This window comes from Xenopus laevis, chromosome 5L, assembly GCF_017654675.1.
Source record: "Xenopus laevis strain J_2021 chromosome 5L, Xenopus_laevis_v10.1, whole genome shotgun sequence".
In the NCBI taxonomy this organism is placed as follows: domain Eukaryota; kingdom Metazoa; phylum Chordata; class Amphibia; order Anura; family Pipidae; genus Xenopus; species Xenopus laevis.
In genome coordinates this window covers 115,972,641-115,991,199 of record NC_054379.1, presented here as the reverse complement: position 1 = coordinate 115,991,199, position 18,559 = coordinate 115,972,641, and the positions used below count along the sequence as shown (strand labels likewise).

Below are 18,559 nucleotides of genomic sequence, written 5' to 3'. Positions count from 1 at the left end.
TCAGTTGTCTGAGCTACTTTGCATTAATTGCTATGTGTGTCCCTCTGCTTTTGTTAAAATAATGCATTAAGGCTTAATATTTTCTCTATATGTCTTGTTCCATTACTAAACATTATATAATTGGCTGCCTTATTTTTTTATTTGTAGGAGGACAAAGCAAATATACAATAATTGTGAAACTAAATAGGGAAAAATCTGTGATTGAAATGTTCCAAAATCTAAATTATAGTGCTGCACATGCAAAAATCTGTAAGTTTTTATCTTGTTAATGTCTTGCCTGGATAGTGAATGTCTCAAATCTGGTTTATTCTTACACACCATTAGAACATAAGACAAAGGTAGGTATGCATTGAATCCGCTATTTAGGGATTCAGACGAATCCTGTATCTTTCATGGAGGATTCAGCCGAATCCTGAACGAATCCAAAAAAATGTTCTGAAAATCTGTGCAAGATTTATTTCTTATATCTGAACGCATTTCCTTTCTTTTTTTTTTAGGTTCCACATGTACATATACAAGAATAATGAATTTTTATGACATCTAAAACCTTTTTCGAGAGGGAAATCACAGTTTCATAATCATGCCGCCCAGACCTTCCTCCGGTGAGCTATGGGGTATTCATTTGATGCCCCCAAGAATTCTAGTGGAATGTTTATTACCAAATGGAATGGTGGTGGTTTTAGAATGTCTTCGTGAAGCGACCCTTGTAAATATCAAACATGAGCTCTTTAAAGAGGCCCGAAAGTACCCTCTTTACCATCTACTCCAAGATGAGTCCTCTTATATTTTTGTGAGTGTAACACAGGATGCTGAAAGAGAAGAATTTTTTGACGAGACCCGCCGCCTTTGTGATCTTCGACTGTTCCAACCTTTCTTGAAAGTAGTTGAGCCTGTAGGAAACCGAGAAGAGAAAATCCTTAATCGAGAAATTGGTAAGAACACTGGCTATTAATTAAAGACGCTAGATTGGTCATTTTCCTCCATATGCCTTGTAAAACACAGATTGGATGCTAGTCTACATTTAGCGTGTGACATTTGGTGGTTGTGAGTCTACTAGTAATGTAAGATTTAGGGCAATGAGACAGTTCTCAGCTACAAATAATGACAAATAGCACCACGTGTGATTGCCCTTAGATGCTTCATGCTTCTGTTTAGTCAATGTTGAAACCTTAACTGAAAAACAAGCACATAACATAAGCCTGCATAGTCATGTTTTATAGGAAAGCTGGCCCACCTTCAAAATTGTCTGTCATCCCCCCCCCCCCTTAGTTTGACTCATCTATGATCTGGGATACATAAAAATGACTTTGCTTCCTCAAGAGAAAATCCTAGCAAATGATCTTTGTTAAAGAGATAAAGCTGATCTAAAACAGTGAACAAAAAAACCCAGTATCAACTTGCACTTCCTTGTTCATTGGCTTGTAAGAGAAATGGGTCAAACTAAACTTGTGTCAAAGTAAACAAATTTGAGGCTTTTGCTCAGTTGTTGTTCTTGCTGTGTTTTAAATATAGAGGTTTACAAATGGGTTTCATTTGCATTCTGCAACACCTGTACAGTCCCAATAGAAAAGAATAAGGAGAGTTATGGTGTAATTTGTACAAAAAGTCCACCACACAGAAATGCTGATCTTAAAGTTATCTTTATGTTGTGCTGTTAGTTGTTTTTTTTTTTTTTTTTTTAAATACTGTCATTTTACCTTATTGTGAGCTTTACTGGCACACTTTGCCTTGGTTTCAGACAAGGGAGGGGCTTTGGGGGAAAAAAATATTGTCAATATTGTTTGCCATAATTATAGATGTATGTTCATTGGGTAAGGCAAGGGCTGTAAGACCAATAATATCAATGTTAAATAAACTGTTACTATTTTATTGCTGACAAGTGAAATGTATATCTTCCAAGTATGTTTACATGTTTTCTCCCCACTTGTAATTGTGGCAAATCCAAAGGAATTGCATAGCGCTGTTGTTGCTAGTTATACTAAATTGATTGGTCTGTCATATGTCTAATATGGGCCTCCATGTTTTTCTTAAGTTAGCCAGATCATCCCTTTCCATTTCATACATATTTTGTATGGCCAATTAGCTATTCATTTAGATGTGTGCTGCACTATTTTTTTTAGGTTGAAATTTAGTTAGTATCCACTTAAAAGACCAGGAAATAATCCCTTCATGTTTATGAAATATAACTAATATAGGACTGATTCTACATAGCACAGAAGACACCAGGCCTGAGAGATAGTCAAGCCTATGTGCTGCATAGATTTTAGCATAGCCCCAATTATTGTACTGTTCCTAGTTAAAGAAGTGGTTTACCTTTAAAGGAAGAAAAGACTGAGCAGTGCCAAGAGAAACTATTCGGAAGGTCCAAGGAGAGCTTTTTGCAGCAAGTACCATTCAAGTGGTTTTACGCACAACTGACTGCGGAGAAATTGCAGGGACCGCAACTCTGCTTTCAGGTGTAAATGAGACCTAATATGTTAAGTAAAGTTTTCTTTAAAGCATAGATAGTTGTCACCTTGCCCATTTGATATCTAATGCTTGGAGTTTCAAGGATATTTGGACACCTATGCAGCACTGCAGTCTTCATTTTTGAAAATAGACACAATATAATTAGCAGTCCTAATAAAAGCCTGAAGTAAGATAGTAACCATTTATTTTCTTTTTTTATTTACATAACACTACCAGGACTAGGTTCAGGACTGACTGCATTCCCTAGATTTCCTTTTCCTAAAAAAGTTCCCCACCCATGCACAATGGCGCAACCTGGCTGGAACCAACAATATATTTGTCCCATAAATTCACCAACAAAGCAAGATAAAAATCTACAAGAGCTATTAAGATAATAAAGAAACATCTTGGATATATTTATGTTAGACATGTTAATTTTTGTGCTAGTATCCAGTACATTGCACATCCTGCTATACCTTCATTTATACACGGAGAGAGAGTATTGCAGTGTATGTTATAGCGCCTCTCAGAGATGAAGTTGTTAAAGGTAAGGAATGCATGTCCGGTTTAAATAAACCACATTGGTTACTTTTAATCTACTGTCTGTCTGCACTGCAGAATGATGTTTCTGACTCTGAGGTTATTTATCAAAGGTAGAATTTTAGAGTTATATGAGCTTTTTTTGACCTCTAATGAACTCACAACTTGAATGGTTTCCAATTTAAGACAAAACTCGAATGGGGAAAAAAGTGAATTGGTGTGTTCAGGTTAACAACTGGCGAGAAAAAAACGAATCACTCAAATTGATCGAGTTTCGGGCAAAACACACCAAAAAAACCTCAAACATCATGAAGGCTGTTAACATCTTCAAGTGGTTCAAGGGATCTCCTACAATACCTTGACAGGTTTTAGATGGTGTATTTTCGACTTAAAACCTCAAATTTTTCATGGAAAACATACTTTGCAAACTATACCCACAAAATGAATATTTAAGCAACAGTTTATATCATATTAAGTGACATTAAAGAATCTTACCAAACTGTTATATAAGTAAATATTGCCCTTATCTCTTGCCTTGAACCACCATTTGGTGATGGTTTGTGTGCTGCCTCAGATCATCTGACCAGAAATTCTGCAGCTCTAACTGTAACAGAAAGAAGTGTGGAAGCAAAAGACACAACTCTGTCTGTTAATTGGCTCATGACCTAATATGTATGGTTTGTTTTGTTTGGTTTCTGTGCACCGTGAATCCTACGATCCCAGAGGGTGGCCTTTATTTTTTTAAAATGGCAGTTTTCTATTTAGAATTACCCAAAGGCACATACTACTAAAAAAGTATATTATGAAAATTGTTTATTTAGATGAACTGTCTATTTGTATTCGTTGAAGGCAGGAGAAAGGGTTTCTGGCAGCAGCATCATGATGCTGCCTGCAAAAAAAAATAATATATTTTTTTAATAGTAAAACATTTCTTATCACTATTTTATGCTGAACATATGTTACCTACTTAATGAAACTCACTTTGAATTATTTTGATGCATCAGTTATTACTGATTCCACAGGCCTTCCCAAATCTAAGACGCATCTAGATTCAGGGCAAACCATACACCCCAGAATTTACTTTTTCAAAGGTCTTCCCTTGCTGGCACAAACTGGCTGGAAGAGGAAGAGCTGTATCATTGAAGTACACCAAAAAAATCGGAAGAATCAACCTAAAATAAAAATAATGTGTGTAACATTTTCCAGCACTGTATTTCATGCTGACATTGCATATCATTTCAGTCACTTTAAATTATTCAACATATAATCTTTTGTCTTGCTTATTTCAGAAGCAATACATTTATTTCATACTCCTTAAACTTGAAAGTAGTTTTAAAAATTTGAGGCAGCATCATAAGCTTGACACTGAATTAGTTCTAGATTATGTAGGTGAAAGACCAGACCCCTTTGTCTGCATCTTTGTTCTTCAGTACATCTGGAGCTTTTTGTGCAATAACTTTGGATAATGCTTCAAAGACAAAACACTTTTCTATTGATGCAGCAATTGCTGTCAAAATTGAGTTTTGTCTGTAGACAATACACAGGAGAAAACAGAAATGTACATGCATATATATCTGATGCATCCACTGCTTTTAAGTGTCAGTATCTCTAAAGACCATGATATATAAATACTATGATACATAAATATTATGCCTTAAGCTTTAATTCCTACCTGTAACCTTTTTTTCCTCTTTTCTTTAAAGGCTTTGCCATTGGAATGCCGGTATGTGAATTTGATATGGTTAAGGATTCGGAGGTTCAGGACTTTAGGAAAAATGTCCTAAATGTTTGCAAAGATTCAGTCGAACTTCGTGATGCTAATGGGCCGATCAGCAGAGCGTTGTATGTTTACCCACCTAATGTAGAATCCTCTTCAGAGCTTCCCAAACACATAGAAAGCAAACTAGATAAAGGTAAGGTTTTATAGGTTTAACATGTTTTACCTTAGACAGTTGTGTTTTAATATAAAAATATTTACATTTATAATATAGCTACTTCTGCTTGTTTTTTTATAGCCTTTTGTGCATTTAGACAAGATAAAGGCAAATTTACATTTACTATACTGCTGCTTAAAGTAGTCTGTGTCAGATTTAGATGCAAGTTAAATGGCACTCAGTCAGTGCCAGTATCACCTGTCATAGCCAATGCATTCCCAATTAGTTGTGACAGATAATTTAGGGCTTTTTGCCCACTTTGGCTTTTTTCTAAGAGCACATCCTTGTGGTCAAAAGGGCTTTGTGCCATAGCCTTAAAGGGATACTGTCATGGGAAAAAAAAAATTCAAAATGAATCAGTTAATAGTGCTGCTCCAGAAGAATTCTGCACTAAAATCCATTTCCCAAAAGAGCAAACAGATTTTTTTTTCAATTTTGAATTCTGACATGGGGCTAGACATATTGTCAATTTCCCAGCTGCCCCAAGTCATGTGACTTGTGCTCTGATAAACTTAAATCACTCTTACTGCAAGTTGGAGTGATATCACCACCCTCCCTTTTCCCCCCCAGCAGCCAAGCAAAAGAACAATGGGAAGGTAACCAGATAGCAGCTCCCTAACACAAGATAACAGCTGCCTGGTAGATCTAAGAACAATACTTAAAAGTGCAGCCACAAGTCACATGACCAGGGGCAGCTGGGAAATTGACAAAATGTCTAGCCCCATGTCAGATTTCAAAAGTGAATATAAAAAAATCTGTTTGCTCTTTTGAGAAATGGATTTCAGTGCAGAATTCTGCTGGAGTAGCACTATGAACTGATGAAAAAAACATGTTTTCCGATGACAGGATCCCTTTAAGAATAGAATAGTGATGAAAAACAAACAAAGCTTAGTGGCAAATATATAAAAATGTGAGATTAGAACTTTCCACACAAAAACTCACTCGCTTTCTATTCCTTCCTATGGGATTTTTAGAATCATACTTATCAATGGAGTTCACCATTTGATACATATGATTCTAAAAATGCTATAGGAATGAATAGAAAGTGAGTGAGTTTTTCTGTAAAGAGTTCTAGAGGAACATTTATCAAGGGTCAATTGATAAAAATTCGACCGATCGAAATTTATTAATAAAATTGAATTTCTAAAACTCTGATAAATAGTATCGACCCAAAAACTGTAATCAAATTCTATTCGAAAAATGATTCCCTGAACCTCTTCCATTGACTTAAACAGCAATTCGGCAGGTTTTAGGTGGAGAAAAGTAGAGTTCAAGGGCCAGATTATACTAAATCTCAAAAATATAATTTGAAAAACTCTAATCGAATTTGATAAACTCCCTAGTCAAATTTGACAGTTTTGACCATAAAAAGGAAAGGATTATTTGCGGCTCTATCCTAAAAAGAAAAGAAATGCTGACTATACAAAATTATTTGTTCGGGTGAGTAAAACACCGACCTCAAAATATTTAATTAAATCAGCAAGCAAATGTAGCCATGGCTCACAAAATAAACAGGTTGACTTGGGTGCATTAGGACGAGGTTGTTTTAATTCATGGCATAAAATCGAGTTTTGCCACATCGGTGTGCTTCAGGAGTGCATGCTCATACAGTTGTTTGACCATAAAAAAAACACGAATTTGAATTTAGAATTTGATTTTCAATTCGACGCTTGATAAATCTGTCCTCTAATCTCACACTTTGATAAGTCTGCCCCTTAGTGTATCTTGGCAGACCAGACAAAAAATTAATAGTTATGCAATGAAAATAATGCACAATAAGTCCAAAAAAACTGTTTCTCTATAAAAAGAATTTCAGCATTTTTTTGTGTATCCGTTGTCTGGATCTTTGAAAGCCATTATAACGTTATCATGGCAGATTTTGAGTGACAGATTTATTCTTTTAGGGCAAATAATTGTGGTCATATGGGTCATTGTATCTCCTAACAACGAAAAGCAGAAGTATTCTTTGAAGATTAACCATGATTGTGTGCCAGAACATGTAATCGCTGAAGCTATCAGGAAGAAAACAAGGAGTATGCTGCTGTCAACAGAACAGCTAAAGCTTTGTGTTCTGGAGTACCAAGGAAAATACATTTTGAAGGTCTGTGGATGTGATGAGTATTTGTTGGAAAAATATCCACTGAGTCAGTATAAGGTGAGAATTGGATTTTGAAGATGATATATCTTTTATTTTTTATTTTTTTGTTCAGATTTGCTAAAGAAACTAAAACTACCAGTTTAAATAAAGCCTGGATCGTTCCAAGCAAATATATTGTTACACTATCATTTCCTGGTATTGCCTGCCAACATTAAGTCATGTTGCCATAGATTTTACCATTCTTGTCTGGTTTTTAAAACAAATGCTTTCTATTGTGTATAGTATCCTAGCACCTTTGAAACACTTACTTATTTTTCAAGTATCTTTAAACATACATACATGCAAAAAGAACTGCTTGTTTTGCCACGTCATCAAGCAAGTGGATTTTTGCCCAGATGGTTGGATAAATAAGCTTGTCATTCGATCCAACTAATTCCAATATAATCATTTAAAAAAATGAGAATAACAAAAGAAGTGCAGCCTTTTCAGTTGCAGGTCCGAAAGGGCTTAATAGAAGTTTAATAATTTGGAAACCATAAAAATAAGAACAATTTAAAATTATAGATTCAGTTTTAGTATGTTATTGAGGATTGTAGTCCTAGCAACATTGCATTTGGTTTTCATTATTTATTTTTTACAGCTTTTGAATTATTTGCATTCCTCTTCTGCCTTTTTCCATTTTCAAATGGGGCAGACAAAAGACTTTCTCTGTGACGCTACAATGTTATTTTTGTTACATTTTATTACTTCTTTATTGCTTCTCTTCCTATTCAGTCCCTGTCCTATTTATATTTCCGTCTCTCTCATTCAAACTACTGCCTGTTTTCTAGGGTAGGTTAGACCCTAGCAACCAGATAGCTGCTGAATTACCAAAACTGGAGAGGTGCTGAACAAAAAGCCAAATATACAATTAAAAACAAGAGCGATTATCTCCCAGAACTGCCTCAGCGTTTTTCCCCATAGGCTACAATGAAAAGTCGCCTGCGCTAATGCACACGCGGCTATGCGTTTTCAATAGTCGCCCATAGTTGCCTCCGACTTTTCATTGTAGCCTATGGGGAATAACGCTGAGGCAGTTCGGGAGATGGTCGCTCAAAAGAAGAGGCGATTAGTCGCCAGGCGACAATCTCTCCAAATCTCCTCGTGTGGCCTTACCCTAAGGCTGATAAAAGTTGATAAGGCTTCCTATATAAATCGTCTAATATGTAAAGCAGAAAGGAAACGTTCATTTTAGCTTCTTCATGTTTTATAACTATTATTCCCAGTTGGCAGTGGGTTTAATAGGGACTGTGCAGGTTATTACTGTTGAAAATTCTCTGCTATGAATTAATCCCATATATCTTACTGTTGTTGAAAAACTGACTTATGCATGCAGAAGTATATGTAGACAGAACAAACTGTCCTTAAGCAAAGTGAATGCAGTCTATGTGCAAAATAATTGTAATAGTAACAAACTCAGAACGTTGTGCATGTTTTTTCTTCTTTTTTTTTTCTCCAGTATATAAGAAGTTGTATAATGCTTGGTCGGATGCCTAATTTAATGTTAATGGCCAAAGAGAGCCTGTACAATCAAATTCCAGTGGATATATTTACAATGCCATCTTATTCAAGGAGGATTTCCACAGCAGCACCATACATGAATGGAGAAGCTTCAGCCAAGTCATTGTGGGCGATCAACAGTACTCTTAGAATAAAAATCCTTTGTGCCACATATGTCAATGTAAACATTCGAGACATTGATAAGGTAATGAGGTAACCTGAAATTCTGATCTAGGGTCACTATGCACTAAAGAACGTTTTATTTCTTTTTGCCATGAGTGCTTTCGTGGATTGGAATATATACAGTATATAATATGTATTACCAACACCTGACCATAATGTGTGCTGCTGCTTCCAGGTGATTTTTAGAACTAGAAATGGAAGGCATAGCTATAAAAAGCAATGTGTTCTGTGAATCCCTATTTACAATAGCCCATGTAAATTTTACCATGAACCAGTCCCTTAAAGTTAAAGTTTAACCACCTTATTTTGTGCAGATCTATGTTCGAACTGGAATCTATCATGGAGTTGAGCCATTATGTGACAATGTTAACACTCAGAGGGTGCCTTGCTCAAATCCAAGGTAAATAAGACTGTGTTTTTTATTTTCGTTTAATTTTGTCACCTAAAAATCTCCACAAATTAAAGGCCCTCCCAATTTCCGCCTATATAAAATTTTTTATGTTGATCCACTGGAGGTAAACAACCCCCCCCCCAAAGCCAGTTACCAACTCTGCTTTTGAGATGTAAATATTATACTCTTCTCCCCCCCCTCCACCCCACAATTGTGCAAAATTTAGTGAATATATTTTGTCATTTGTGTTTTGGAATGCCTTTTGAGGCAGTTTCTTTCTTCTGCAACTGCATTTTTTTTATTTTTTTTTTCAGATGGAATGAATGGCTTTTATATGATATGTTCATTCCTGATTTACCACGAGCTGCACGAGTTTGCCTCTCCATTTGCTCCGTAAAGGGACGGAAGGGTGCCAAAGAAGTAAGTCCACTAATAGAAAACTTAACTTAAAGCATTTGTAACAATCTTTTTTTTAAGATACTTGAATTAAAATACCTTGTTCTCGGGTAACCTGTTTTTTGTACCTTTGCTTGAAAAACTTATGTAGCGTATATTGTGTGCATAGTTAGCAACTTACTGGAAAAAATGTCTTACTTTGGGGAAAAAGTTATTGTCACTTTATGATTACATTCATTTCCTTGTCTTCATGTGATTATTGCGTAACAGTTTTGCTTTGGCACAATATCCATTTTTTCAAACAATACAAAATCATTTAGGATGTATATCTTATGATTGTTGAATGATTTGCAGCTCAGCAAGCTGGTGACAACCCTCAATCGTTCGGGTGGCAACTACGGAGTTGTCAATGCCGTTGCAGTAAAGCAGTGTTTGTGTGTTTTTGCCTGCCTGCTGAACTTGAAATGGCTTGTGTCTGTATGTTTAATCACCAAAAAATGCCTCCTTCCACATTCCACTGTTCCCTGCACATGTAATACAAGGGTGTTTTGGGCTTTTTCTAATGTCCTCGCTGGATTTTCAACAAGCGACAAAACATCCTGTATTTTTCTTGTACAGTTTTCATGCTTTATATTTGTTTTCTTTCAGGAGCACTGCCCTTTAGCATGGGGAAATATTAACCTGTTTGACTACACAGATACACTGGTGTCTGGAAAAATGGCTCTAAATTTGTGGCCTGTACCTCATGGGTTAGAAGATTTGCTAAATCCTATTGGAGTTAGTGGCTCCAATCCTAACAAGGTAAATTATCTTTCTAGAGTAGACCCGTTATTTTATTGCGGTTTCAGTAGGGATGCACCGAATCCAGTATTCGGTTCGGGATTCGGACAGGATTCTGCCTTTTTCAGCAGGATTAGGATTCAGCTGAATCCTTCTGCCTGGCCGAACCAAATCCGAATCCAAATTTGCATATGCAAATTAGGGACGGGAGGGAAATTGCATGACTTTTTCGGCCGAATCCAAAATAGTGGATTCGGTGCATCCCTAGGTTTCAGTATTTTTATTTTCTTTATCTTTTTTTCAGGAAACACCCTGTTTGGAACTAGAATTTGACTGTTTCAGTAGCCCAGTCAAATTTCCTGATATGACCGCAATCGAAGATCATGCAAATAAAGTTCTGGAGCGAGAATTGGGCTATAATTACAGCCATTCTGGACTGGTAAGTAATTCATTTATTGAACATGCATGCAAGTATTTTTTTTCACTGTATTTGCCAGATGCACTTTATTTATTAGCGGTTGAAAGACAAATGTCCACAGAAATGCTCATATAGCAGGCATATGTAAGTTTTTAAAAAGCAGTATAGTCTTCTGATTTTGAACGTATATTGTCCCTTTAAAATAAAAATAGTGATTGCTAAAAAATAACATATGCTGGCATAGATGTATTGTATCTCTGTACAGTTTAAAGTAAATTTAAAGTAAATTGTCTGTTGTGGATAGTGCCGTATACAGTCCTATTTATCTGGCTATGCTGCCATTAACTACGTATATTTTGAACTGTAAGGTTACACCCACTGACTTCTAATAATGTATTTTATGACCCTCAGAAGTAGGGATGCACTGAATCCACTATTTTGGATTCGGCCGAATACCCGAATCCTTTGTGAAAGATTCGGCCGAATACCTAACCGAATCTAAACCCTAATTTGCATATGCAAATTAGGGGTGGGAAGGGGAAAAATTATTACTTCCCTGTTTTCTGGCAGTCACGCAATTTCCCTCCCCGCCCCTAATTTGCATATGCAAATTCAGATTCGGTAAGGCTGGGCAGAAGGATTCGGCTGAATCTGAATCGTGCTTAAAGGCCGAATCCTGAACCGAATCCTGGATTCGTTGCATCCCTACTCAGAAGGCCATAAAGCAAGGTGAAAAGTAAGATGGTGGTCAGTATGCTAGATAGTGACGGTTTAAGCAAGGCTAAACTGCACAATGAGCCAGTAGTACCTTAAAGGAAAAGTTCAGTGTAAAAATAAAAACTGGATAAATAGGCTGTGCAAAATAAAAAATGTTTCTAATATAGTTAGTTTGTAATGTTTATGGAGTGAGCGGATGTCTAACAGAACAGAATACAACTTCCTGCTTTTCAGCTCTCTAACTCTGTGTTAGTCAGCAACTTTAAGGGGGGCCACATGGGACATAACTGTTCAGTGAGTTTGAAATTAATCCTCCACATTCAGCTCAGATTCAAAAGCAACAGTTATGGCTCATGTGCCCCCCCCCCCTCAAATTACTGATTGGTTACTGCTTTGTCACCAGTGTAATCAGTCAGTGGAAACCAAGAGAGCTGAAGAGCAGGAAGTAGTGTTCTGTTATGTTAGACATCCAGTCACTTAAGCCTTTATACATTACATTTTTGGCTAACTAACTATATTAGAAACATTTTTTATTTTGCACAGCCTATCCATTTACCCAGTTTTTATTTTTATACTGAACAATTCTTTTAAAAGGATTCTTTGAAAAAATATCTATAGATGTTTTCCATTAGAAAATGTAAGGTATCTTTAAATATCATTCTTATGCGCTACTCAGTATTATCCAAAATCAAAAGTGATGTATTACAATATCATATGTGCGTGTGTATATATCATTTGAGTCTTTATTTAAGTTACATAGTTAACACGTGTATAATTGGTAATATACAAAGTTCTATAATTTTGTATATTACTGATTGTATACAATTGTTAACTATGTAATTATACACATTTGTGTAATTTTACACAATCCCTGAAAAAGATTGAAATGGATAAAACGTTTTGCATTTCTAAAAAGTGTTGTTTTGCCTTTAATAAGCTACTATGCTGAATCTGATATTTTGGTTCTGTCCATGTTTTGTTGGTATTTGACAGTGTAAGTTGCGGCCTGGGTTTGCCCAATATGCAGGGCCTCAGCCTGTTGGGACTTAGCCCCTCCTTTCCTCAAAGTCAAGTCCTGACGCAGTTGGGGTTTATCAAGGCATAATGAAACTTTCCAGTTAAAGGGCCATTATCTCTTTAGGGTTATGCAGTATGTTTTGGTGCCCATGCTGTGCCATATCCTATGAGGGTGACCTACCATGAGAAAATGTCTTTCCTGTGGTGTGAATGAGCCCTTAAGCACTGATAACAAAACATACTGTGTACCATCTACCCACTACGTCACTGATCTATAGAAGCCAGTCTCTGAAATAGGTCAGAAATATTACTGCAACTACTAAAGTCAAACGTATTATTTTCCTAATGAAATTTATGCTGGGTAAATATTGAATTAAACTTCTTCCAGAGAAACAAGACACGTTATTTGAACCGGATAGAAGAGCTCTACTACATATACTTTTGTTTGTTTTTTTTGCGGTGATGCCACCACGTTTGTATTGCCAGCATACTCAAATTACATTGCACTTTGGAAGGGACATCTTTTGTTGAATTTGCAATGCATTCCACTCTGCTGTGTGCGTGGAAAAACTTATAACACTTCTAAAGTGTCAGAGATTTCTCCACATAGTGGGAAAATGAACAACACAACTGTATTGTACATTTGAATTCACCAGACACAGACTCCCCTTCCCTTACCTGTCGCCTAAAAATTTTTTTTCCAAATCCTATTTTATCACATTAGTCAAGCAAAATTAACTTTAATTACACGGTATAAATTATTTTAATCTTGTTTCCTTCGGTCTGGAACTTTGGTTACACAATTAAATGGTGAAGAGAACGGGATTGTAGGGAGTGCAGTGACATCTAGGAAGTGCTGAATGAAATTGTATTAAAGGAATAGTTCAGTGTGAAAATAAAAACTGGTTAAATAGGCTGTGCAAAATAAAAAATGTTTTTAATATTGTTAGCCAAAAATGTAATGTATAAAGGCTGGAGTGAACAGATGTCTAATAAAACAGCCAGAATCCAACTTCCTGCTTTTCAGCTCTATAACTCTGAGTTAGTCAGCAACTTGAAGGAGGGCCACATAGTACATTTCTGTTCACTGAGTTTGTAATTGACCCTCAGCATTCAGCTCAGATTCAAAAGCAACAGATATGACCTATGTGGCCTCCCCTCAAGTCTCGGATTGGTTATAGCCTGGTAACCAGGGTAACCAGTCAGTGTAAACCAAGAGAGCTGAAAAGCAGGAAGTTGGGTTCTGACTGACAAGTTATACATCTATTCACTCCAGCCTTTATACATGACATTTTTGGCTAACTAACTATATTAGAAACATTTTTTATTTTGCACAGCCTATCTATTTACACAGTTTTTATTTTTACACTGAACAATTCCTTTAAAGTGGACCTGTCAACCAGACACACATCTGTAAAATAAAAAACCTTTTCAAATTAAACATGAAATTCAATTTCTATTTTTTATTAAAGCATTCATAGCTGTTGTAAGCTCATTTAAAAATCTCAGCTGTCAATCAAATATTGCCTGCCACTCCTCTATGCCCTGGGCATAGAGCCAGGGCAGACAATTACTTTCACTTTCTATTCAGCACTTCCTAGATGTCACTGCTCTCCACATATTCTCCCGTTCTCTTTACAATTTATTTGTGTAGCCAGGGCATGGGGATAGACATCTGGTCCCCCTTTCTGGTGCACAAACAAGATTCTGAGATGATGCAATGGCTGCTGCCTGCTTGCTATAATATTGAAATCTCAGACTGAAGGAATCAAGATTCAAATAATTTATATAGTGTAATTAAAGTTCATTTTGCTTGACTAATGTGATAAAATAGGATTTTGAATAATTTTTTTTCGGTGACGGGTCCCCTTTAATTACTAATCAGCCTTTATATTGGGATATGTTTGTGAAGATTCTCATTCACCCAGGTCATGGTTTATCTGTAGAAATAAGTCAAATCAACTGGTATAGCTGTAGAAATAAGTCAAACCAACACAGCAAGTTCAGTTGATTTGGCTTATTTCTACACTTTTATATTGTGACATTTATATTCTATGGGGCAGATGTATCATGGGTCAAATTGAGAATTTGAATTTTCTTAAATTTTTTATGGTCAAAACTGTCAAATTCGACTAGGGAGTTATTTAAATTTGATTCGAGCTTGAGATCAATTCAATTAGTCCGAACTGAAAAAGTTTGATTTTATTAATAAATTTAGATATTTTGAATTTATGGGAGTTTAAGATAGTTTAAAAAAAACATTAATTGGAAACAAGTGACCCCTTGAAAAATGTGCCTCCCCATGTATTGTATATTGTGAGTGGGTCAGTAAGTGACAGCAGCACAGAGCATGTGCAGTGAATCAATATGGGGAACTACTGACTGGGGCATCTTTGGAGTTACAGATCTTCCTTGCTAATGTGTTGTGGTTGCCTTGGGCTGGTACAGAAACCCAAAACATAATGTACAGTATTCCTAGCATACTTCTTTAGTTAAGCTTAAGTTCTTCTTTAAATATTTCGGTTATATTACATGCAATGTTGCAGTGGGTATGAGATAAGTTAAACTGAATGGCATTGAAACGATTTTGTTCATTTTTATATTTTAGTGAATGTTTTCAGGCAACTCAACTGACTATTTTCTACTTGATTATACAACAGTCATGATCAGACAGGCTTTAACAGTAATCGTGAATAGTCAAGTTTCCTTGTGTTTGCAGAGTAACAGAATTGTTAGAGAAAATGAAGTAAGAGAAAATGACAAAGAGCAGCTCAGAGCCATTTCTAACCGTGACCCTCTTTCTGAAATTACTGAACAAGAAAAAGAATTCCTTTGGAGCCACAGGTATACTGACCTTGCTGTGCTGACAAACGTATTTTTTATTGCAGCCATTAAGTGCACAGAATATACATCAACCATTTCACTTCTGAGGATGTTTATTGCTGGCCAAGACCATTTTCACGTATTGTTTATTTATATGTAAACATTAATATATATGGGAGTGAGAGATCGGTGCATTTGCAATAAGTGATGAAATTAAAATGTATTTGGCTACTCATATGGGTTGTGATGTATCTTAGAAATGTTGCCTTTATTCAGTCTGTGGATTCATTTTTTTGCATGGGTAAGCATCCAGTCTTCCTATCTGTGTGTATATTTAATGAGTATCTGTGCATAAACGTAGGGGGCATTCAATAATGTTGGACTTACTTCAACCTAATTGGGAAGAGAGGAACCAGCAGTCTAATCTTGTATACATACATTTTGCTTTCACAGACTTTATTGTCGAAACATACCTGAAGTTCTTTCTAAGCTTCTTCTGTCTGTGAAATGGAATTGCAGAGATGATGTTTCACAGGTAAGGTTTTAATATCAAAACATTTTGCACCAAGGTTTAATTTAATTGCTAATTCTATTACCACATGGCACTTAACCTCTGTTTATTTTATACATATTTATTTATCATACTACTTGTCCTCCCAGTGTGTGCAATCCATGAAGTTCTTTTAAAAATGTAGTTATATATATTCCATATTTCCTTTTGCTGGTGTGTTAATATAAGAAGTCTAAATGGGTAATGTCTGTACTAAGATGGGGAAAAAGTTGCGCTCAAAACCCTCCTATCTACCTGCTGACTTTCCGACCGTCATTTTTTGAAAACGTACTGCCTAAAGTAGGGATGCACCGAATCCAAGATTCGGTTCGGGATTCAGCCTTTTTTAGCAGGATTCGGATTCGGCCAAATCCTTCTGCCCGGCCGAACCAAATCCTAATTTGCATATGCAAATTAGGGACGGGAGGGAAATCATGTGACTTTTTGTCACAAAACAAGGAAGTAAAAACTGGTTTCCCCTTCCCACCCAAATTTGCATATGCAAATTAGGATTCGATTCGGTATTCGGCCAAATCTTTCGAGAAGGATTCGGGGGTTCGGCCGAATCCAAAATAGTGGATTCGGTGCATCCCTAGCCTAAAGCAGCTGTAGCAACAGACAGGCCCAGAACTAATATAATTTCTGTTTGCGTGTTACTTTGTACCAAAAGCAGCTGCTGTGCAAGATCAGTAGTGCTGTATGGCCCACATTAACATAGAAGATAACCGATAAGCTTGGTTCAGTGCAATATATTTAACTGATAATAATCAGCAAGCTACACACCTGTAGGATAAAAATCAAAAAAAATTTGAAAACGGGAGAGAAAATGGACTAAATATTCAAAGGACCTTGAAATAATAAAGTTGGATATAGTTACCCCAATAAATAATCTTATAAAGTACAGGCAAAAAGTATGCAGACATGCCTTTTAATTGGTAGTATTGGCTGTTTGTGCTATCGACAACACTTAAGTGATATTCAGCAATTTTCTATAACATACTAAATGTTAACTGAACTCCGGCTTCCAAACCAAAATTTGATAAAGAGGCCCACATAACACAGAAACCCCTAATATACCCATTAAAGTTACCTTATGAATAAATGCCATTTTCTTTGCTGAAATCCAGCTGTTCGCTTTCTGCATCATTTGAAATCCTGGCAGGGAAGGAGGGACTAAAACACTGATGTTACAAATTGTAACAACTTCTCCACAGCTTACAGACAGCATGCAGGGACTACATAACCCACAATGCATTGCACTGTGATGTTCTGTTCCTTATTGAAATCACGTGTGCAGGGAATTGTGGGGTATGGATGATGCAGGCTGAGGACAGATGGCTGTTGATACATAGTAGTCAGCCAGCTCAGCAAAGTAGACAGATAAGCAGGAGAGCAAGGGGCTAGGATTAGGGAACTGTCATAAACAATTAAAAATCATGAAAAGTCTGCATATTTTTTTAATTGATGTTTATTGCAAAGTCAGAAAGCTTATGTTTTTGTGGCGTTCCCCTTTAAAGGGTTTGTTTACCTTCAAACACCTAGTTATTTTCGCCAGAAATAAAGCCTTTTTCCAATTACTTTCTATGTGTGACTGATTTTTCTACTATTGAAGTGTAAAATTTCTCCTTCGTATGCCTTTCTGAAGCAGTTCTGGGGGGGGGGGGGGTTCTGACTGTAATTTGTAATTGTTTTAAATTGATACATTAGTTGATACATTTCTTATCTTTGATAAAATAGTTGCTAATTTTCCAAAGATGCGGCTGAGAAATGTATCAACTTCATGCATCAACTAATGTAGCAAATTGTAACTGTTCAGAATCTGCACCTGGATTACTGAGCTGCCAGACTGAAACACCAGAGACAGGAACATTGAACTTAAATTTTCGAGAAATCGTAAAAAGTAAAAGATGGAAAGCAATTGAAAAAAGTCTTTATTTTTGGTGAATAATCTGAAAACAACTGAACTGAAAAAAGTTTTGGAAGGTGAACAACCCCTTTCTTCACTAAACTATGCCATGTATTTTGCCGGGAAGGATTCTGAAATAGATTGGAACTAATCCCCCAATTGAAAGCAGAGTTAACTTTTCCTTTAACTGCTAAGGTGGTCTGTTTTATTTCTGTTTTGCACAGATGTATTGTCTTCTAAAAGAGTGGCCTGCTATCCGGCCAGAACAAGCAATGGAACTGTTGGATTTTAATTACCCAGATCGGATTGTACGGTCATTTGCCGTTTCTTGCCTTGAGAAGTATTTGACAGATGATAAGCTATCGCAGTTTTTGATCCAACTTGTGCAGGTAATTTTTTATTTTTTTTTCCTTTAGTCCCTAAATGGAATTTTTAAATCAACATAAGTAGATTTTTAAAAGGATATTTGAAGTCTTTATTAGATTTGAGATTTATACATGTTTCATACAAGTTCACATTTTAATTAGTTAAGCTGTCTTTAGGAGTTCAGACGCTTCACTATTCCATATATTTAGAGACAGATAATGGTTGCTTTAGAGCGTTAGCTGTAAAGACTCAACCTGTCTTCAACCTGTCTTCTATGTTTTTGTTCTTTGCAGGTTATGAAATATGAGCAGTACTTGGACAACCATCTAGTGAGATTTCTGTTGAAAAGGGCTCTGGTCAATCAAAGAATAGGACATTTCTTTTTCTGGCATTTAAAGTATGTATTCTAGAATAAGCACACATGTAGTGATACTTTAGTGCAACAAGCAAAAT

At 36.1% G+C, this 18,559-nt stretch overlaps 1 protein-coding gene across 1 annotated transcript in view; it reads left to right on the top strand.

Annotated features, from left to right (window-relative positions):
• pik3ca.L (phosphatidylinositol-4,5-bisphosphate 3-kinase catalytic subunit alpha L homeolog) overlaps nt 1–18,559 on the top strand; it is a 39,977-nt gene that overhangs the window by 10,589 nt on the left and 10,829 nt on the right. Inside the window, exons 2-13 of the mRNA XM_041563324.1 lie at nt 498–932; nt 4,692–4,901; nt 6,827–7,077; nt 8,519–8,764; nt 9,057–9,142; nt 9,448–9,553; nt 10,178–10,330; nt 10,614–10,748; nt 15,181–15,305; nt 15,738–15,819; nt 17,965–18,129; nt 18,400–18,503. Of these exons, the coding sequence (XP_041419258.1) occupies nt 581–932; nt 4,692–4,901; nt 6,827–7,077; nt 8,519–8,764; nt 9,057–9,142; nt 9,448–9,553; nt 10,178–10,330; nt 10,614–10,748; nt 15,181–15,305; nt 15,738–15,819; nt 17,965–18,129; nt 18,400–18,503 (2,015 nt within the window). The 5' untranslated portion in view covers nt 498–580. The remainder of the gene's footprint in view (nt 1–497; nt 933–4,691; nt 4,902–6,826; nt 7,078–8,518; nt 8,765–9,056; nt 9,143–9,447; nt 9,554–10,177; nt 10,331–10,613; nt 10,749–15,180; nt 15,306–15,737; nt 15,820–17,964; nt 18,130–18,399; nt 18,504–18,559) is intronic.